The following is a 23,957-nucleotide window of genomic DNA, read 5'->3' on the forward strand; positions in this document are numbered from 1 at the left end:
AATCTTGTATGGGGGAAGACAGCATACACTTGGTCTAACAGGATGAACACAACACATTAAAGTCCTTGCGGACATACAAGGTTTCCACCCGACAGCGACCACGTCGTTCACTCATCAATAAATCCTTTGTACACACTTAAACGCTCTAGACGTCGTGAACTTACTATAGTGTTTCGGGCAATCTGACTCTTTCAATTGACTGAAGTGAAAGTGAGTTGACCCTAAACAACAGATTGATATTGGTACTGCAGCTCTAGTGACAGACTGCTTGGTTGGGGGGGGGGGGGGGGGGGGGGGGGGTGATCAGGCTAGCACAGCTGGCCAAGGCAAAGCCACAGGACAACCCCCAGAACAATGACTCTGCATTCTGATTGGCTGCTGGCTGTGATTTAAGCAATGAGTGGCAGGTGGCGTGTGGGATGTTTTTTTTTCCTTTTTTTTTCTTTCTTTGTAGATCACAGAAAAACCTTTCTTTAATGCTTTCTCACTTGCTTTCCTGCGAGTCTGTCTGTCTGTCTGTCTGTCTGTCTGTCTGTCTGTCTGTCTGTCTGTCTGTCTGTCTGTCTGTCTGTCTGTCTGTCTGTCTGTCTGTCTGTCTGTCTGTCTGTCTGTCTGTCTGTCTGTCTGTCTGTCTGTCTGTCTCTGTCACATACACACACACACACACACAAACACACAAACACACGCGTGCGCTCACACATGTGTGCGTGTGTGTGTGTGTGTGTGTGTGTGTGTGTGTGTGTGTGTGTGTGTGTGTGTGTGTGTGTGTAGCATGCGTGTGTGCGTGTGTAGCAGTGTATCTATGATGGTATGACAGCACGTAATTCATTTGTAACACAGCAGGCTGGTGTGAATAAGCCTGGGACTGAGCAATGTTGTCTTTCATCTTATCTGCCTCCTCCGCTCATTCCTGCCTCTGCAGTCTGTCTTCAGGCCCGAGGCCATGCGGGGAATCACATTCTGCTCTCCTCGCATCCAACAGCATCCTTTTAGCTGCATTCTAGTCTCCGCAAGCACAACACGCACGCACGCACGCACGCACGCATGCACGCGGTACACACGCACACACAGTCCCCTTCAGAGGTGATCAATGATCATTATTCCAATGGGGGAAGTGTGTGTGTGTGTGTGTGTGTGTGTGTGTGTGTGTGTGTGTGTGTGTGTGTGTGTGTGTGTGTGTGTGTGTGTGTGTGTGTGTGTGTGTGTGTGTGTGTGTGTGTGTGTGTGTGTGTGTGTGGTTGTGTGCACACATGCCACATGGACAGTGATGAGTGGAAGCGAATGCACTCTGGGGCTGTTTATGACAGTCATAAATTCATGGGGTGGTCTGCAGTCTCAGACTGTATGACAGACAGGCAGACATGTACTGTAGACACACACACACACACACACACACACACACACACACACACACACACACACACACACACACACACACACACACACACACACACACACACACACACACACACACACACACACACACACACACACTCGTGCACACATTCAATTGATCCGTGGGCTGCTAGCTGGCTATATCCCTGCTGTTCTATTTATGCCATGGTCCCACTGAGACTCTAGAAACCGACTGATTAAAAGTCTGAACACGAAGAGAGAGAAACGGGCAGAAGGAGAGAGAAAGAGAGTAAGGATGGGCCGGGGGGGGGGGGGGGGGGGGGTAGATTGCTTATAGCAATAAATGCAGACTAGCAATTTATTTTCATTAAATGTCATTATTTTAAGTGCATCTTGGGGTTGGTCAGCTTTATTATTGGAAAGGGAAAAGGAGAGGGTCTCGCTATGTCGTCGCTGTCAGGTGGAAACCTTGTATGTCCCACACAGTTCCTTTTGTATTATAATTTCAAACACATTTTTAAATAATGACAATAGGCTATTTCACGTATACACTTTCATTAGATAGATATTCCACTGTTAGGTTCATAAGCTCACGTATTTCATGATGACTATTTTTTTGTATTTTGTTATGTTTGTCAAGTTCTTGCTTACTCTGTAAATCGCTCTGGATTAAGAGCGTCATGCTAAATGCCTAAATTGTAAATTTCCACTACTTTTGTGACGAATCAGGGCATTTGTGAAACAAACAAACAAACGTTGAAATATGGAGATACAATGTTTCTATACCGATACCGACGGCGACGAGATGCAGGTGAGCTCTAACGGAATGAGCCGCCTCTTCAGCAGCTGAGATGTATTAGCCATGCCTGTCCTGTAAGTCACTGGTTCCCAAACCTGTCCATGTCAAGGACCCCCATATTGACACTAATTACCCCGCGGACCCCCTTTTGAAGAGATATGCCAGGGACCCCCATAAGAGAAGATTTGTACGGCTCTAGCAGTGACTCTCAACCCGATTACTTTCAAGGACCCCCAGTTTGACATCCATTAGAGTCTACGGACCCCCATTTAATGGCATTTCTTTCCCTGGGACCCCCAATTTATATTTTAAAATTCAATGTTAATTTAACTCTGAGAGTGTATACAAATGTGCACTCTCAGAGTTACAGACCCATAAGGGTCCATTGGGTTCCAAACTATCATTTAGCTGGAACTCCCTCAAGGACCCCTGGGGGTCCCCGGGCCCCACTTTGGGAAGCCGTGCTGTAGGTAGGAGGCGGAGCGCAGGGGGATTGATCCATGTGGTCTGAGTGCTGCAGTGGATAGAGTGGCTATAGGCTGAGATACCGTCCGCAATTAACCACTTAAGAAGCCCTACGGCATCAATGGCAAAACTAGCACATCTTACAAGTAATTAACCTGGCATCATACTCTTTTTTTCCAGACATTTTCAAGAACCGATCTTTTTTTAAACAGACCTAAACGTTAACAATATTGTGAGCGTGCAGATTTGCTATTTTAGAACAGCCGAAGTGGTTCTGCAAGCTTGATAACTGCATGCGAAATTCACTATTTGTGGATTTTTTATTTTATTTTAAAAATGTTCAAAATATGGATGGCAGCCAGGGGGTTAAGTGGGGTTTCAACCAGAGACAGCGGTCCAAACAATTACAGCATGTGGGAGATTGTGGGCTAATATGTGATGTGTGCTTTGTTTGAAGCTGACCGTGTTTCCAATGTTGTCCACATCTGGTCACACATCCATCTTGATAGGCCTGGTGGTAATGTATACTGTTAGAAGATCAATGGGGAGCAGGTGGCAGCTGCCACTGCAAGAGATAGGGGGTCTATGCCCACACAGTACAATCACAGTTGATTTAACCCATTGAGGCCTGACGTCGAAATAAAAAAAAAGTTTGCTCTGAAAGAATATATACCTATTCAAAGATTTGTGCCGCATTTTTACGATTTTTCAAAAATAGCAGACCTACAAGTTCATAGCGCGCCACTCGGTGGCGCGCTATGAACTTGTAGATCTGCTATTTTTCAATAGCTAAATTACAACATAATGTTTAAAACACCAAAGGGGTTCACGCCCAAAATGGGTTAATGGTTAATGTGGCTACACGCTAACGTGACATGGATGCGTTCCAGGTCTCAATGGATTAACTCCTAGCAAATGTTTTACACTGTCACAGAACCCCCTCATTTCATTACTAATCATTACTAATCATTCAATGAATGACGAATAATGAATTCAACAAATCCACTTTTTAATGAAGTGGCTTACATTTTGTGCAATTAATACATTTCTAAGAGTACTGTAGGTGTCATTTTTGTTTTGTTTTTGACAAAATATAAATGTTGCCCCTGCAAATACTCATACTGTATGAGGGCGACCCAGAGAGGCTGGCAGAACATTCACTAAAAAAGCCGGGACAACCCAGTGTGGTCCAACAGAACTGCAGACCCTTCCCAATGTTCCACTGTAGTCTGAAAACTCACCTCTTCAGACTCCATCTTGGCCCGTAGCACTTGCCGTAGCACTTGCACTATCCTCAACGACCTTACAGGTGTATGCCAAGGCTAAACTTATGTAATTTAGATTCATAATTTAGCATTTTATTAGATTCATAATTTAGCATTTTATGTAGACATAGCACGTAGCACTCTATAATGTATACTTATATCTTCACTGTACAGATAATCTACTGTTAGACAGATATTAGGTTCTTAGCTTGCTTATGATTCTTGATGACTATTTCTATGTATTTGATGTATTACCATATGTTGTTCTTGCTTACTGTAAATCGCTCTGGATTAACCCATTTTGGGGCGGGAACCCCTTTTGGTGTTAGCATTATGTTATGCTTTAGCTATTGAAAAATAGCAGATCTACAAGCTCATAGCGCGCGCTACGAGCTTGTAGGTCTGCTATTTTTGAAAAAACGAAGAACGACTGACATAGAAACAGCTTTTTCAGAAAACTGTCAGGATGAAGAAGACATTTTTAGAATCTGATCTCAGGTCAAAATGGGTTAAGAGCGTCTGCTGAATGCCTAAATTGTAAATTGTAATTATTATGTACTGTGCTGTAGAACCAACTCTATCAAACTGTACTGACCCTGGGCCTGTTAGTGGTGACACTATGGTGGCCCCGGCCGACCGTGGCAGTGCACTGCCTGGCACTGGCCGGCACCATGGCTTTGTAGTCACTAGTCAGCCTGCCTGACTCACATGACGTCACACAAAACACAAACAAGCACAGCTATATGAAAGAAAACGGCAGTTGAAATGTCCGTTTGTCACAATAGATAATGACACAGATAAATCATACTAGATGTTATATATTGTCTTAGTTATATACAAACAAAAGCAAGCAAGCACGCGCGCACGCATGCACTCACTCCACAATAATACACAAACTTGAGTGAACCGTATACAGTATGGTACTGTATGTGTTTGGCAGTGAGGTTAGTATTATCATTTGGTTTCTCACATAAAACCACGATAGCACAGTGAGTTACAGTAACATATTGTACTGATGATGTACTGTATTCACAAAATGTGAATCTGGGTCATTGCACATGCACGTCTTCCCTTTTCCCCTTCTTCCTTCTTTCTTGTCTCTTTACACTGAATACTATTCAGAAAAGTAAATACATACTAGTCAAATATACACATTTAAAAAACTCAAAATTCAACATTATCAAGACATGAATGATGAGCAGAGACTGCTCATATTGGAACATTTCTAAATGGATAAGTCATTTCAGTTTTATGAGTGGAAATAGCTAACAAAACAGAAAATTCATCTTTGTGTGTGTGTGTGTGTGTGTGTGTGTGTGTGTGTGTGTGTGTGTGTGTGTGTGTGTGTGTGTGTGTGTGTGTGTGTGTGTGTGGGGCTGTGGGCGTGTGCATGCGTGCGTGTGCATGCGTGCGTGTGACATGTAAATTTGTAGCTTTTCATCTCTCAGTCAGCTTAGAGCTGCATAAGAGGCTTAAAGCAGTGAAATCAGTAATGTTGATAAAGCCGGGGCTATAGTTGGGGACAGGATGTGTGTGTGTGTGTGTGTGTGTGTGTGTGTGTGTGTGTGTGTGTGTGTGTGTGTGTGTGTGTGTGTGTGTGTGTGTGTGTGTGTGTGTGTGTGTGTGTGTGTGTGTGTGTGTTTGTGTGTGTGTGTGTGTGTGTGTGTGTGTGTGTGTGTGTGTGTGTGTGTGTGTGCGTACATGCGCAGACAGACAGACAGACAGACAGACAGACAGACAGACAGACAGACAGACAGACAGACAGACAGACAGACAGACAGACAGACAGACAGACAGACAGACAGACAGACAGACAGACAGACAGACAGACAGACAGACAGACAGACAGACAGACAGACAGACAGACAGAGATCAGAAACGGGTGATCAGACAGAAATGATCAGACATGCAGCCAGATTAGGTAGTGAATCAGGACACACAAATACTGTAAGCTTCCAGCTTCCATATTGGAATTTGTATTGCTATTTGTGTGTCTAACAAAACAGAAAATTCATCTTTGTGTGTGTGTGTGTGTGTGTGTGTGTGTGTGTGTGTGTGTGTGTGTGTGTGTGTGTGTGTGTGTGTGTGTGTGTGTGTGTGTGTGTGTGTGTGTGTGTGTGTTGTGCGTGCGTGCGTGCGTGCGTGCGTGCGTGCGTGCGTGCGTGCGTGCGTGCGTGCATGTGTATCAATTTGATATATTAATACACTGACTTGGCATAAAACATCATATAACAAATCATATAAATGACTAAGCCGGCAGGGTGTTGCTATTTTGTGTACTTTATTCTAGCCTTTAATGAGAGTTACGTTTTACAGACTTTAGGTCTGAATCATGACTCAGATAAACCATTAAAATGTGGTTTCCATGTTGCCAGATGTCCTTTTTTGATTGAGTCTATAGTTGATATTCTGCTTATTGAAGTTGGTTCTGAACTGCATATTGGAAGATGCAGAGGTATGCGTGAAGGATGATTATATTCCATTAATTTGTCATAACTGACCTCTGTATTTTATTTGTACAAAACCTAAAAGCCCTATGTTCCATTGTTTGTCAGCTGGATAGGTCAGCTGAATGGGTATACTTGCCGTTTGAGCAAGGCACTTCACCCCAATGCTTCAGCACATCGGTCAACGCAACAGGAATATCTCAGAAAAAAGAACAGAAAAAAACTCCCTCATGTTGTGGGTCAAAATGATACGCTCTCACTCAGAGTTAAATAGCCTATAGTATCAGTGAAAATACGTTAGCATAGCTTGAGGCAAGCAATTAAGCTAATTGAGCCATGAAACATAACATTGATTTGGTTACATATGTTAGTTTGTCTCTCTGTCCCATGTCATGTCACTGGTCAACCATCTGAGGGGACAGCAGAGGAGGAGATGAGGAGAGACCCTGCTGATGCCAGGTGTCAAGAATTAATCTTTCATGGGCACTGGTTGCAGTGTAATTCAATTTCTTTCTTTATGCAATTTCTTTCTTTTTTTTTACCATTTTATTGTTCTAATATTATTTGCCTCAGTCTGTATTCTTAAACTATCCTCCTGTTCCCTCTTTCTTGAGGGATAGAAGCTCACTCACACACGCGTGCACAAGCACTGACGAACGATACCCAGGCATATTTATGTAATATCTTTCTTGTTTTCTTTTTTCCCCCTCCAGGCACAAGGTTTTAAAAAAAAATATACTGTGATGGCCTTCCGTATACCGTTCACCTCATATCACTGTAGAGTAGACTGGACAGATGGATAGAGAGAGGCTATATTTGGAAGGAGTATATTGTGTATGGGTATTTAATAAATCATAGAGAGAGAGGGAGAGAGAGAGAGAGAGAGAGAGAGAGAGAGAGAGAGAGAGAGAGAGAGAGAGAGAGAGAGAGAGAGAGAGAGAGAGAGAATGAATGGTGGGCTGTCTGAGACCCATTCTGCTGCTCCTAGCTAATTGGCTCACAGCTTAAGTGCTGCTAGTGCACTATTCTCTGGATAGGCAGGACGGATGGAGGGAACGAGAAAAGAAGGGGAGGCCGTTCAGGAGGGATGGAGGTGTCAGAGGGGTGGAGAGAGAGAGAGAGAGAGAGAGAGAGAGAGAGAGAATGAATGAGGGACAGAGGAAAGAAGGTAGGATAAACAGAGGAGAGTGAGGAGATTTATGAAGGAAGTGGGGTGGAGTGTAGAAGAAAGTGGGGTGGGAGAGAGGTGGAGACGGGAGACAGATTTAAGAGTCAAGGGGTAGTGAGAGAAGAGGATGAATGTTGAGCAAGGGTGACTATGACAGGAATGAAGACGAGCAGAGGGAACTTCATGGGATAAATTCATGTGGAGAAATGAATGTTCAAATGCTATATTGTTTTTTCTTTTTTGCTAATTCGCTTACATGTCTTGGCTAGCTACAGTACACTGCTAGCACCTTGCCATTTGTGTGGACTTAAAAGTCATTTTCTGCTACCTTTATTTTCAAGCTTCCTATAGTTAAACAGAGGCAGGCTGTGTCTCAGCCGATCACAGTCTCAGCCGACCGTCCCGTCCCCTCGGGCTATGGGATCTAAGGATCTAAACGCAACCAGACTTATTGTCGCACACCGTGAGGCAAAGAGAGAGAGAGAGAGGCAGTACTGAAGCATGTTCAAGTAGCTGCATCGCCTATTTGTCATCTCAAATGTTTTCAGATCCATATTTTAGTATCCTCTAAGCTTAAAAGAAGAGCGTTTGTTATCCACCGTCCAGTCTGCATCTTGAATTAGTTTAAGAACAGAGTAGCAGCCCTTTGTCTCCATAATGAAAATCAGCTGTGTATGGGAATCACACAGGTGAATGAAATCATGATTCATTATTATTCATAGGAGCTTGATGATGTAATCGCACATCATTTTCTTCTTTTCTTTTTGACTAAATGTGTTTGGCGTTCATTTTATTTCGATTATATGCTCTAAAAGTGTGTGAAAACATATCTTTAATTTCAGCTAATCTGTAATTATTTGTGCAATTTATAAAATTATATTACAGACAGCAATTCTATTACAAATCCGGCAACCTCGGAACAGTCGCCACCAGGTATCTAAGTAAAATATAGGGGAGAGAGAGAGTAGAACTGGCACATATACTGGATGGCAGGTGCAGGACCAAACAGTGGATAAGGCAGTATTCAAAATAGAAGTCTGCACACTTTGTAAAGCTCCCACTCCCAGTCAAGGCTTTATTATAGATTAACGTTTCGACACAGAGTCTTCATCAGAATGAGCAAGCGATGAAGATGCTGATAAAAACAAAATATGTCTTAACGTAACCTCAGTAAAACTATGCCTAAACCTAACCTTATTCCTAAACCTAACCTCAGTAAAAATATGCCTAAACCTAAACTTAATCCTAACCTTAAAGGACCACTTCACCACTTTTATCTTCATATAATTTGTCCTCACAAATGTTCATGATAAAATACCACAATTACTCAGTCTGTGTCTCATAAGAGGGCTGTAGGTAGTTCAGAAACCCGTCCACCAGTGACATCATCAATGGGGAATCCAAGCTAATAGAAACCGCAGGCTTTCTTTTCCTGAAAAGTTGCAATGAATGCAAAAATGGAAGCCATCGTTCTCACAATAATAGACAGAGTAGAAAAAATTGTGGTGTTTTATCATGAACATTCGTGAGGACCAATTATATGAAGAGATGTTGAAAAGTGCTGAAGTGGTCCTTTAACAATACAAATACAAGAATACAAGAACCACTTGCATGGGCAACTGTGATTTGGGGTGTTGAGGTTACCTTACAGACAACCGAGGGCATGACAACTCATTCTGGGACCTTTTCCCAGAAGAGGGTGTTGATGTTTTGGGGGATGGAGAAAGTGAGGGTGAGAATGGAAGAGGGTGGAGGAAGCAGGGGTGGGTTCTGAGGAAGAGTAGAGGAATGAAAGAAGAAGAGGGTGGAGGAGAGAGGGGTGGGTTCTGAGGAAGAGTAGAGGAATGAAAGGCCAAATCACTGCAAATCCTTCTACTGTGTTCATTAGACTGCCCTGTTATTTCCAACAGGAAAAAATGCACGCACTCTCTCTCTCTCTCTCTCTCACACACACACACACACACACACACACACACACACACACACACACACACACACACACACACACACACACACACACACACACACACACACACACACACACACACACACACACACACACACACACACACACACACACACACACACACACACACACACACACACAGCCCCTTGCAGCAGGTGGGCCTTTTGATTTGTCACCCAGGAAGAACCGTGTCTCATTTGCATACAGATGCCCGCTTCAGCATGGAGGAAGGACACACACGCACGCACACACGCATGCACGCACTCACGCACACAAGCACGCACGCACGCACACACGCACAGCCCCTTCAGTCCACCCCTCCCCTCCTGCTCCAAGTATAGAGGAGACAGAATGGGGTCTTACAACTCTCTCTTTCATTCCCCATCCCCCCCCCTATCTCTCTCTCTGTCTCTCTCTCTCTCTCTCTCTCTCTCTCTCTGTGTGTGTGTGTCTCTCTATCTCTCTGTCTATCTCTCTCTCTCTCTCTCTCTCTCTCTCTCTCTCTCTCTCTCTCTCTCTCTCTCTGTGTGTGTCTCTCTCTCTCTGTCTCTCTCTTGTGTCTGTTCTTCTTTTCAACAAGGTCTTCTCAGCATCTCACCACTTTTGGCCGGAAAACCCTAACAGAAGTGTGTGTGTGTGTGTGTGTGTGTGTGTGTGTGTGTGTGTGTGTGTGTGTGTGTGTGTGTGTGTGTGTGTGTGTGTGTGTGTGTGTGTGTGTGTGTGTGTGTGTGTCGTGTGTCATACAGTAATTTCTCCATACACAACACATGATGTATCCATTTGTTACCCCCAGAGTGTACATATACAATAGAGTGTACATATACAATACACATGTACCCAACTCTTACGGGTCCATTAGGTGACATTTGTACACTCGGAGTCTATTCTGAAATTTGCAGTGCATCATGGAAGCATGCATGTGCCGTGCATGTGTGTGCGTGTCTTGGAGCGCTCTTGCACCTTGCATCTGTTGTCGCTGGCAGGGAGCTGGGGGGTCTCGTGGCCCCGTGTCAGACAACGAGAGCCTGTTTACAGAGCTCTCACACAGAGCCCAACACACACTGATACAGCAACAACAGCGCAGCCAAACCCCACAATTTCAAAACCAAACAAATTGCCTGCATGGACAATTTTGATGCAGTGGAGGTTTTTGATAAAATAAGGTAACGGACAGGCCGAGACAAATGTAACAGGGATGAGTCTATAGTGGTTGGACAGTAACTACGTTAATTTACTTGAGCACTGTACTTAAAGATTTTTTTGTGTCTATTACTCTAATAGACCCCCAGGTGTGGTTATAATATTCAAATATGTCTTCCCTGTGTATTTTTGGTGTCTTCCTAAAAGCTGAAAGCTTTTGAGTCAAAAGGCCCAATCGAAAGCACACCACTTTTGTGACATCATAACCTTTATTAGATGGTCAAAACTAATTTCCGAGGAGGTCCTTAACGTTTATTAAAATAATATATTGTGAATTAACCACGTAAAGGTGCTATTATATGCAGTTGACCCATTTCAAATATAGTGAAGATTTCAGACAATGTCCTCTCTCTTTTTTTACATTTTGTTTTTAAAGAAAGAAAGAAAGAAAGAAAGAAAGAAAGAAAGAAAGAAAGAAAGAAAGAATAAAATGGTACTTTGCCATTTGTACTTTGAATACCAGTACTTGAGTATTTACACTTTACAGTACTTGAGTATATACAGTAGCCTACTTTGTCTACCACTGGGTGAATCCATGACAGTGGAGAGACCACAAATCAGCTCTAATGTGGAATTCAGTTGTAGAAATGGCAAAAAAAAGAAACCCAATGCATTACTGGTGTTTCAGACTGTAGCAGGTGTTTCAAACAGCAGATTGCAGAATCACTCACCCTAAAAAAAAGTATACATTTATGAAGGGAAAATCCTAAGCCATTGCCTCTATATTTCCTATATTAATTTTCTGTATGCAGAAGATATTGTGTTGACTTAATTTGTTTTGACTTGACTTTTTTTCATTACGTCAAATTAAAGTAATTAATCTAGTTTTTAATCGACCTCATTCTAACTGCACAGTTACATAGTTATACACCCATCACGTAGTTAAATATTATTATTATATCAGAGACAATGCAAGAGTGCAGTGCAATGACTAGACTGCAGTGAGTCAATATTAAATATTTACAATTATTATCACTTGTACTGTATGCATTCTTTGAATCAGTCAAGCTATTCAACATACAGTATATGTTTTGAATACATATGGATCACAACGGAAAAAAGTCCCCAGGACTTTTTTTGTGTTTGTGTCCTTTTAACCTAGAATCTTTGTCTGACTGTACCTCCTGTTTACATTTCTGACTAGTAATAGTCGGAAAAATAACACTACTAGTCATCAATCAATCAATCAATCAATCAATCAATCAATCAATCATGCTCCTACTCAAAGTGAATGACAACAATAATGACCACCCATCTGACCACTTTGTTAAGTGGTCAAATGGGAGGAGCGGGGGGAATTTTCAGGGGATTTATTTATTATCAGTCAATTGATTATGTCCGGCCTTGGATCAATATACTTTAACTTGCTACTGTATTTATCACAATGAAAACATAATTTTCAAGGTTTTAAAGAAAACATATAATGATGTTTTTTTAATAGTTTTTCATACAGTTATATTCATCAATACAAACTTTAGTGTTTTGTCAATTACTTGGTGGCCCACTTAACTTGAAATATCCTCAGGCAGGTTGAGAAACACTGCTGTACATGACGTTGTAGGGATGAAATACGTGACTTGTTTTTCGGGTCCGCTAATGGCTTAGTCATTTTTAGTCTGCTATAGGCCTCTCTTGTGTTATTTAATTCTGTGCATCTTAGTTTTCTCTTCTTTCAGCCTGTGCCATGTCTGTTCTGCTCTGAGTGTACTCCTCTCTTCTGTACAAACAATACAAACCTAATCAAACCTAGAAAAGAGCCAGCTCACAACAAGAACAGCATGAACAGGACAATTCATAGTCAAATGGTCATTACAAGCCCATCTCACCCGCACGCACGCACGCACGCACGCACGCACGCACGCACGCACGCACGCACGCACGCACGCACGCACGCACGCACGCACGCACGCACGCACGCACGCACGCACGCACGCACGCACACACACACACACACACACACACACACACACACCACGCCATGTCAGGTTTGAATTAAGAGTTTAGACAAATACAATTTCACCTCTGAGCCCCTAATCCCGTACTCGTCATGGTGTGTGTGTGTGTGTGTGTGTGTGTGTGTGTGTGTGTGTGTGTGTGTGTGTGTGTGTGTGTGTGTGTGTGTGTGTGTGTGTGTAACGTGTGCAACATGATCCCATGAGACCCCAAACCCCCTGTCCCTGAGACGGTTAGCATGCAGACAATGTCTGGGGCAATCTTTCTCTCGCGCACGTGCGCACGCATGCACGCACGTACGCAGGCACGCACGCACGCATGCACTCTCTCTCTCTCTCTCTCTCTCTCACGTAGTCCCTATAAATACATAATTCTATTACACAGTGATAAAAATGACATTGTAAATGTGGGGAGAATGTGACTGGGCTCTCCCATGCATAGTGCGAGGACCAGGTGCCAATCACTGTGAAATGGGCAGTGTTCATTTAACTCTGAGAGTGTACAAATGGAACCCTGTGGACCCGTACGAGTTCAGCTGGGTACTTGTGTACATTCTGAGAGCAACAAATGGATACATTATGTGTATGGAGCCAGGATTTACAGGAATTACTGTACAAAATTATTTGACATTGTTAAATTTATGAGCCATGTGGCCTGTACAAAAGAAGTGTGTTGTTGTCTCAGGTTGATTTTATTGGATGGAAAAGTGTGTGAGTGTAAAAATTGACCTATGAGAGTGGATCCATTTTACACTCTCAGAGTTGGGATCCAAATAAAACTAAATTATGAGTATTTCCACTATGTAGCATTAAGGAATGACAGTTTCCATATGTGGCATATGTAGTTTACATTCAGTCCTATGTCTTGCATTTAGACTTATAGTTGCACACCGGTGTCATAGATGGAAAATAGCCGATCTGCAATCTCACATCCTGGCACACGTTTCCTGCCCTGCACACAACCAAGTATAAATCAGGCATAAATTACTTTATTTGTGGTCATGTTGTCCAAGCACCTACCTAAACAATTTGCAGCTAATTTCTGCGCATTTATTCTCCATAATCTTCTTCTACGGGAATTGAGCCTGAATGTAACTTGCTGCTATGGGTGTTGTTTGCTGTGTGTGTGTGTGTGTGTGTGTGTGTGTGTGTGTGTGTGTGTGTGTGTGTGTGTGTGTGTGTGTGTGTGTGTGTGTGTGTGTGTGTGTGTGTGTGCGCGTGCATTTGTATTTTGCAATACACATGAATGTTTGTTTCCTCCTGGCTTGTGGAAATGTTTCATTGGTGTTTCAACCGTCTTTGTACTTAAAGACCGTTACTTCACTAATAAATGCAGTCAATCCTCCAAGCTTTTATTCCACTCGTCCTTCATTAAACCTAACCATCCATCAATTCGGCCCATCCATTTATCTATCTTGTCTATCCAGTCATCCAGCAATAGCTCCCTCCATCCCATGCACTCACTCCTCTCAGCCGTTGTGGCTTTTGGCGTTATACCGGGCCCGTTTCACCATTTCGAAGGGCAAAACTTGCCCTAAAATGGTAGCAGGCCAACCAGAGAAACTTTATGGTTAACATATTAGCGTAAAGAAATAAAGAATCTTCGTAGTTTGCCTGATGTCTGGTTGTCGTTTTCCGTATTCCGCCAATGGACATCCATCCCCCTCCCCCAGTCCAATAGGCTCTATGCACTGCAGCCATATTGGAAATAAATTGGGTAGTGGTTCTCAAACGTTTTAATTTCAAGGACCCCCATATACACCCATGAGAGTGTAGGAACCCCCATATACACCCATGAGAGTGTAGGAACCCCCATATACACCCATGAGAGTGTAGGAACCCCCATATACACCCATGAGAGTGTAGGAACCCCCATATACACCCATGAAAGTGTAGGAACCCCCATATACACCCATGAGAGTGTAGGAACCCCCATATACACCCATGAGAGTGTAGGAACCCCCATATACACCCATGAGAGTGTAGGAACCCCCATATACACCCATGAAAGTGTAGGAACCCCCATATACACCCATGAGAGTGTAGGAACGAAACGGTTCCATAGCAGCACTCTGACTCTGTTTGGCCAGAATGGAACAGAGCTTTAATTAGCACAATTGGTTAAGTGCTGGGCCAGTGTTACTGTAGAGGGAGCAGGCTCTTACCAGGATAGAAGTCTTTGGATTTGGACAGTTTGATGGTGGCGCCTGTCTCCTTCTGCAGCTGGACGATGGTCTGACCTCCCTTCCCGATGATGGAGCCGGCCGCATAGCTGGGAATCAAAACCTTCAGGAAGTACTCGCCTTCCTCTGCAGCAGGAAATAAGAAACAGGAAGTCAGGCACAGGAAGGCAGACATCACTTGCACTCAGGAGAGAGAGAGAGAGAGAGAGAGAGAGAGAGAGAGAGAGAGGGAGAGAGGGGAGAGAGAGAGAGAGAGAGAGAGTGAGAGAGAGAGAGAGAGAGAGAGAGAGAGGGAGAGAGGGGAGAGAGAGAGAGAGAGAGAGTGAGAGAGAGAGAGAGAGAGAGAGAGAGGGAGAGAGGGGAGAGAGAGAGAGAGAGAGAGTGAGAGAGAGAGAGAGAGAGAGAGAGAGAGAGAGAGAGAGAGAGAGACTCAAAATGAAACATTTGAAATAGCTACAGTATGCAGTACTGTTAGTTAATTTGTGTGGCTGTCATATAAACCCTGCAGTGTCTAACCGGCCTAATTCCTCCTTATGGCCAAATTGGCCATTCATTGTTTCATTGTTTTTATTAATGTGTTTTTATCTGTTGATTGTGTACTTTTGTGCTTGACTATTTGGGCTTACTTACATTTAACCTGATTGATTTATTGTATAAACTCTATTTCCTCTCTCTCTCTCTCTCTCTCTCTCTCTCTCTCTCTCTCTCTCTCTCTCTCTCTCTCTTTCATTTCTCATTCTTCTCCCTCTGTCTCTCACTCGTCCTGGTGGTGTTTCTCTGCCTCTCTCTCTTTTCATTGGGCGTCCATATTTGTTCGTGCCTCCAAAAACACTTTCTCCAGATTGGTCTGATCTAATTTCAGCATCAGGCGGAGCAATCTGTTCCTCGTCACCACCTTGGCGCGGGGGCGGGAAGTTGAGGAATATGTGATTTGTTGAGCTAATCAAATTCAGCCAATGCATATGAATTACGCCACCGCAATAAAGCCTAATTTATTCAAAAACCTGTTTATTTTTAGCAAGCAACACAGCTTAGATATTAGGCTGATCGAGGCATGCACTACAACATGAAGGGGCTCGTGCACATAAGCCCAAAGCAACAAATGCATACAACAGAGAGTCGCACAATACCACATGCAATTTTACTGTAAAGCCACGCACACACTTTGGCACAAACTGTAGAGAATGTACTCACAAGTAAGCACACATTCCGATTTTTTATTCACTTGTTTTCGTTTTATTCACTTCAACTGTTGACGTGTAGATATTGCATTCTGAAAAGGATTCTACATAATGTTACATGTGTGTGCCACTGTTTAAAATGACTCATACATGTTACATGTGTGTCCTGTCCGCTGTTTCATGTTCTTTGTACTTTCGTATCAGTGAGACGTGTTTCATAAGGGATGGAATGCTGTATTTGACGGTGCGCGCGCACACGCACACACAGCTGTGACCTTTTCGTTACATGACTGTCTCCCTCTCGCCGTGACACCCCGGGGCCACTCTAATGCAGTGGGAGGGAGAAAACAGTGTTTCCTGTCGCAGTTTTGTACGGGTAGCGTGGTTCACTATTCCTCCCACTCTGTGTTCCCATGGAGAACAACACACTCTGAGGGCCACTCAGCGGAGACCTCACCCACATCAAACAGATATACCGAGGCGTTGTTAGACACACCGGCAGGGATGTGTGCGTGTGTGTGTGTGTGTGTGTGTGTGTGTGTGTGTGTGTGTGTGTGTGTGTGTGTGTGTGTGCGTGTGTGTGCGTGCGGGCCCGCCGCGCAGGTTGAAGAGGAGGTAGGTGAGAACAACCCCCCTCACACTGTGAAACAGACATGTCTTTGTCTCCATAGTGATAATATCAAGTTTAACCCATTTAGACCTGAGGCCGATTCTAAAAAAATGTCAGTTTTCTGAAAAACCTATGTTTCTGTCAGTGGTGCTAAACCTTTTTCATGTCAAGGAGCCTCAGAATGATCTGTATTTGGTCGCGGACCCCCATCTGAAAATATGTTGTTCCAGGGACACCCCCAGAAACAAAGATCTGACTTAAAAATGTTCGCTGAATGAATATTCAAAGATTTGCGCCACAATTTCACGATTTTTCCAAAATTGCAGATCTACAAGCTTGTAGCTTGTAGCTTGTAGATCTGCTATTTTTCAATAGCTAAAGTATATCATAATGCTTAAAACGCCAAAATGGGTTCCCGTCCGAATAACACTGCCTCAAACTCCTTCATTCCATCCATCCTTTCTTCGTTTTCTTCGTCCACTGCACCTAAAGGTTGATTTCACCCAAATGATTCCTTTAAACAGGTGGCTTAAGGCCTAACGGGATGGTTTAAAGGGAAGCATGGAACAAAGTTACAAGCAAAAGAGGATGGGAGGGGCCGGGGTGCATGGGTCTGGTTATGGGAGGGGCCGGGGTGCATGGGTCTGGTTATGGGAGGGGCCGGGGTGCATGGGTCTGGTTATGGGATGTGGAGATGTAACTCAACTCAGGTTTATTTCTGTAGCACCTTAATCACTGTTAAGCCTGGTTTATGCTTAGTTGAGCACCGTTGCACTTGAAAATAGCCGATCTACAAGCTCACAACACTGTAGATATGGCTATATGTTCTCTGCGTGACATGGCACTCAGTCAACTATCAATCAGGAAATACAGTTTCAAGGGGCTTTACAGGTCCAGGTTCAAGACAGAAAACACAACGATAACACCTGTCCTTAGACCCTGCATGGAAAACCTCCCCGAAAGAAAATAAACCTTCACAGGAAATTAAAAGGAAAACATCTCTGAAAGGATCACAAACAAGGGAACCCCTTTCTAGCGCAGACAGGCATGCAATAGATAGGTAAGGGGTCCCCAGCCGATACCGATTTTTCCTGATCCGATATTTATATTTTTATAGGACACTTATACCATATCACAATAGTACAATATCCAAAATCACAGACAATATCCAGTCTAATATCATGATATGGATATAATATTGATACTAGGGATGTCCTGATCATGTTTTTAATCTACCCATTATGTATATGGACACTATTTGTTATATTAACCCATTTTGGGCGGGAACCCCTTTTGGTGTTATAATTGTTATAATTTAGCTATTGAAAAATAGCAGATCTACAAGCTCATAGCGCGCCACCGAGTGGTGCGCTACGAGCTTGAAAAATCGTGAAAATATTTATTTCAGAAAACTGGAGGATTTAGAAGATTTTTTTTTTTTTAATTTGAGGCCAGGCCTAAATGGGTTAACAAATTATTCCCCAGTAGTAATATATTTAGAATAATACATGCAATGTGTGTATAATGATTCTTTGTGGTTGGTTTTTAGCTACAGTAGTTGTGGGTTGTCTCTGTGGTTCCCTGACAGTATAACTCATGTTAGATAATCCAGGCCAGCTAGCCTCAGGAGAGAGATTGAAATAGGATTATTATTATTACAGGGGCCACTAGCTCTTTCTCACAAGGGCAAGGCACCATGTGCAATAGATTGGCTGTTCTTAATCTGTCTGCTGCACTTAAAAAAGACAACACAATAAAAGATTTTAACCATATAATGTACGTGTCCATTTGGTTATAAATAACAGGAAAAGAAGAGTGTAAAGGGTCTGTGTTCTATAGTGTGTATCGTTGCTGAACTTGCTGTCGGGTGGAAATCTCATGTCCATTTTTCAGAGTTCTAAGTGATAAATGCAAACTCAACATCAACTACATAAAAGTTAAAGATAGATAAGAGGTTTCTGCCCGACATCAACATTATTATTATTATTATTATTATTATTATTATTATTATTATTATTATTATTATTATTATCCTTATTACATCTGTCATAAGGATAAAACACAAAAAAGCTTGAGAGCTTAATTCCAGTGTAAACTTGGCTGCCGGTGTGTCCAAGGAAAATGTCCTTACGGGTCAAATAAAGTAAGCGTGTACACTCTGGCTGTGGGTTTTACTGTGTAGAGGCTGTTACACAGTGCACACCGAGCAGTGTGGGTTTTTACTGTGTAGAGCAGGGGTGCCCAAAAGGTACATTGTGATCTACCAGTAGATCAGAAAGGCTTTGCAGGTAGATCGCATGACATGGCCCTAAAAATATATATAATTAAAAAAGGAAAAAGGCATCTGCCACTTGAATTAAGGCGACTTCATTGATTAACATCAAATCGGGCCTGTCAGCTCAAACCCACAATGGGTTTGTTTTCAAGAGTGTTGCACACAAAGGTCAGATACATTACAAAGTTAGACAAAACAAAACAGTACCAATTCCATTTCCGCCCTCTATTTCCTGTTTGTCTTATTTAACACCAGCGCCGCTATTCCATTTATCTTTTTACTATTTTCAGCAATGATATAATGTTTTTTGGGTGGGTACTAGACCTTGTTGCGCTGGTCATTTTGAAAGTAGCTCTCAAGTCAAAAAAGTGCGGGCACCCATGGTGTAGAGGCTGTTACACAGTGCACACCGAGCACTGCAGTGGCTCCACTTTCAAATGTGTTGCCATGTTGACCACTTTTGCCCTATTTTATATTTTCTAACATAAAAAAATAAATACTACAAATAGCCAATTTACATGCTCACAACATCGCAGAATAACACATTGTGAGCTTGTATAATACTTAATTTGCTGATGAAGGCTCTATAGCTTAAATGTGTCTGAATTACTTGGATAAAGGTAACAATTATTGCAAAATATAGACGGTCAAGCGGTGAAGCAGGAAGCCCAGTGCTAGAGCTGTGCCCTTGTTGTTCTGAGGAATGCAAACAAAGCTACGGAAACCGAAGGAGAAACGCTTAAACTGTTAGTAGCAAATGTGTGTTGAATAAACATGAATAAATAGTATACACAAAATCAACGGACTAAAGTTTATGGAGAATATAAAGATACCCATTTGATTACGAGTTTAACAGCGCTTAAACATTATTGTTCCCTCATTATTGCACTGATGAGGCTGTCTGTGAGTGACTCAATATTGTATGATAGGCTAAAATCACAAAATGTAGTGCTGCACTGTTTTGTAAATGTTATCTTTCTCTTTCACAGGCTTTTACAGAAGGTGCAATAGATTGTGCTTCTACAGCATGTATTAGAATACCGGTAGTGGTTCCAAACCGTTTCTGGATCAGGGCCCACTTCAATGTCAACCCATCTGACCACTGGGTGGAATGTGTGCATTTTCAGAGCATGTTTATTTCAACGATCAAACAATCAATCGATTGGCTTGGATCAGTTCCTATCATGAAAACTACGTTTTAAAGAAAAAAATACCATGACTTTTTTTAATGTTGTATTATCAATGAAATCTTAGCCCTGGCCCACAGGTTTGGAATGGCTGCAGTAGCAGTTTGCAGGGACACACGACTACTCTATCCACTTCGTTGTCTGCTCAACAAGGTTGAGTGCAAGTCTGAGCTGTCAGAAGTACAGAGAAGAAACCTGACACTCGTCCTGCCCTTCCTATAAGCTCCGATGGTGATGTCAGACACACAGCTGCATGGGACCCCGACCTCTTCCTTCTGTAGTCTGGATACAGGAAATGAAGTCTGTCTTTAGGCCTGATCCTCCAGAACCATTCCTAATCGGCCATAGATACATAACACCTGAATTGATTGGAGCAATAGGCCTACAGGGATGTCCAGGTAGAGTTATTAAGTTACAATCACTTTCTATGGTTAACTTAGAATCACTTGAATCCTTTGTTGACTCGGGTCACCCAGGGGACTTTACTTGGGTCCTCTCCTTTGTTCCCTCTACTCCACAATTCTGTGCCAAAAATAGCCAATCTACATATTGACTTGTTTCCCAGCCACAGCACAGACAGCACCCTTTCTCCCTCACTCCTTTCCAAGCCCCCTGATGACTTTCTCCTCTTTTCTCATTCTGTCCTTTCCTCCTCATCCTCTCCCCACCCTCTCGTTTCTCCTCTCCTCTCCTCCTATTGAGCCCTCATCTCGTCCACACTCGCACCCCTCGTTATTATCCTCTCATCCTCCATCCCCTTCCTCTCTCCTCCTCGAATCCTTTCATCTCGCCTCGGTCGTACCGTCCTCCCTCATCTTCCCTCCTCTCCCTCCTCTCTTCTAATCCTCCCCTTACTCCGCTCCATCTTTTCTCACACGTCCCCCCCTCCTCCTTCTCCCCCCCCCCCTCTCCTCTAGGAGAGGGTGCATGTACTGTAGCAGTGTTCTGCAGTGACCCACTTTGAGTGTGGAGCCCAGCACTGACCTGCTTTAGATAGAGACCGGCTAATTATAACCAGCCCACATTAATAAGGCAGGGGAATTGATAAATAATATCAAACACACGTACACACACGTGCACACACGAACACGCATGTACGCATGTACGCATGTACGCATGTACGCACGCACGCACGCATGCACGCACACACACACACCACCTCCGCAAACAGTCTCTTTCCAGCATCTTATAAACAAGCCTACGCTCCTTGGCGACCCGACCCGTATGACTCATGTTCATCAGATCTGGAGGTGTAATTAGTGACGTTTGACATTAGAATATACAGTATGGTTATACCACCATTACCGCTGGACAACTGTTCACTGATGTGTTTATATAACGCTGGGTCTTTTGAGGTCTCTCAAAGGGTCACTCGGAGTTGAGCTTTTACTTGTAAGACCTTTTTTTGTGAATTGTTATGTTGAGTTTATTTTGTTTACGCCTGTAAAACGATTAGCCATTTTCAACCGGGTGACCCTACCTACTTGGAGCATGTCATTATAGGTGAAAATGTTCCAATCCAAAATGTTGGAAAATAGCAGATCAGAGCTTGTAGATCGGCTATTTTCGACATGCGACCCCATCGTATGATGAAGTATAAAATTGGGCTTATACACAAACATGCTACTGCATGTAATGAAACTCCCTGAAACATATATTATAACAGAGTCAGATTGGTTCTTCTTCCCATTGAAAGGCACTGACGTTCTCGGTTGTATAATCACAATAACCCCACAGTGCCTGAGTGGTTCTGCTTAGAATTGTGTGTGAATCATGTTTCAAATTGCCATGATATATTGTGAGCTTTCGATTTAGACTATGTATCAAGGACACTTTCATTAAGTTCTTCGCACACGATTCATTATTCTTTTTAAAACGTGAAGCCCTTTTGCTTCGACTATGGAAAAAACAAAGAATGAAAATTAATTCCAAACCTAAAGTGCAATTACAAATGATCCCGTGTGTCATCGGCCGTCCCAGGGGTGCCAGGTGATACTGATGTATGCAGACCTAACCAAGCTGCTTAATGAGCAGACTGGCCACAGCTGCTCAGGATGTGGGATCCATCAGCGCTCAACAATGCCACCTCAATCTTTAGACAGGGGTCAGGGAACACTGAGACCCACATCCATCTCTGTTACGGTGCAGGAGTAGGGATGCACACATAAGGAATTCCTTGGCCGAAACCGATGTGTAAAATAACTATTTAGCCGATAGCCAATACTGATATCGATATGTTTATTTAGTTGTTGTGCCAGGGAAACAAATTCATCTTCAATACAATAAATAAATGTTCAGAATCTACCACTTGGTAGGCTGCAGATAACCCTCGCTGTGTCTATGTTTTGATTTTGTGTGTGTGTGTGTGTGTGTGTGTGTGTGTGTGTGTGTGTGTGTGTGTGTGTGTGTGTGTGTGTGTGTGTGTGTGTGTGTGTGTGTGTGCATGCGTGCGTGTGTGTGCGTGTGTGCGCACGCGCATGCGTGCATGCGTGCGTGTGTGTTTGTGTGTGTGTGTGTGTGCGTGCGTGTGAAGGCATTGCTAAAAAGTAAAGAATGAAGAGAAAGATGTTTCCATGTCCTCTGTAGCGAGTCTGGGCTACAATGAATAATGAATAGGCATCTGACCTAAACTGAGGGGTAAACAGTGCAATGTGTTGCTAGGGCCCCTCCAGACCGGGCCAAGCCCAGAATAGGCCCTCCACACTGGGGGATTGAAGCCTCAAATCCTGGGATCTGGTGTCCTACAGCGCACAGGGTGTTGGGTTGACGTCGTGGGGGGTGTGGTTGGAGATCAGGCTAACTCCCTCTGACTCCTGGTGTATTAGTGTTCCCAAAGTGGGGTCTGGGGATCCCCAGGGGTCCTTGAGGGAGTTCCAGAGGGTCCCCAGCTAAATTCTGAGAGTGTACTGTACATTTGTACACTCAAATTTGTACCATTTGTACCAAATTTGTTCCATTTGTACACTCAAATGGACCCATTTGGTTCTATTTGTACACTCTCAGAGTTAAATTAACATTGATTTTACAATATACATTGGGGTCCCAGAGATAGAAATGCCATTAAAAGGGGGTCTGTAGCCTAATGCATGTTAAACTGGGGGTCCTTGAAATTAAACGGATTGAGAATCACTGTTAGAGCTGTAGACATTTTCTCTTATGGGGGTCCCTGGCAAAATAGCCGATCTACAAGCTCACAACTCGTCGCAAATTCGCAATACAACACGCTGTGAGCTTGTAGAGCGGCTATTTTCAGAGTGCGACACCCACACACAACCAATGATGACATGAGTTATCTTCTCCAGTATACCTCCTTAACATTTTTGTCTGTGAAATTGTCAAAATAGAAGTTGTCAGAGTTGTAGTCGAAATAATTAACACTGCTACAGTCGGGTGCATATCTTTGGTCCGACGTCCTAATAGTCAGACACTACTAGTACAGTAGTACTAACCCTTCCCCACACCCTAACCTAATCCTAGCCACGGGTGCATCTTAACCGGCCACGTATGTGTCTTAACCGGCCACGTATGTGTCTTAACCGGCCACGTATGTGTCTTAACCGGCCACGTATGTCGGAACCACGGGTGAATCTTAAATTAACACTGAGGATTGTAATGTGTACATTCACACTGGACATTTATCTTATTATTATTATTATTATTATTATTATTATTATGTCTTTCCACGATAGTGATGATGAAAGATAACTGTATACTGTATGTACGGTGAGAGCAAATACCGTTGGGGGCATTTTTGTTGGTTGAATGTTTGAGAACACCTCAATCTGTGGTCAGCATCAGCTGTGTGTATGACACATTAAAATGGTACCATGCGTTATATGGTCCATGTGGGAAGAATGATTTGCTGAAATTCACTTGTTTTAGTCATTTGATCTTCTTGTTTTC

General features: G+C 43.0%; 1 protein-coding gene across 6 annotated transcripts in view; it reads right to left on the minus strand.

Moving 5' to 3' along the window:
• The window catches only part of nova2 (NOVA alternative splicing regulator 2), a 74,543-nt gene that overhangs the window by 41,959 nt on the left and 8,627 nt on the right, over positions 1 to 23,957 (minus strand). For 5 of the 6 annotated variants that reach the window (XM_079514291.1, XM_079514287.1, XM_079514286.1 and 2 more), the window contains one exon: positions 14,784 to 14,927. In XM_079514291.1, coding sequence (XP_079370417.1) covers positions 14,784 to 14,927 — 144 coding nt within the window. Of the gene's footprint in view, positions 1 to 14,783; positions 14,979 to 23,957 lie in introns of all 6 variants that reach the window. The other variant, XM_079514290.1, reaches the window with a different exon arrangement.

Source organism: Electrona antarctica (assembly GCF_951216825.1).
Source record: "Electrona antarctica genome assembly, chromosome: 11".
In the NCBI taxonomy this organism is placed as follows: Eukaryota; Metazoa; Chordata; class Actinopteri; order Myctophiformes; family Myctophidae; genus Electrona; species Electrona antarctica.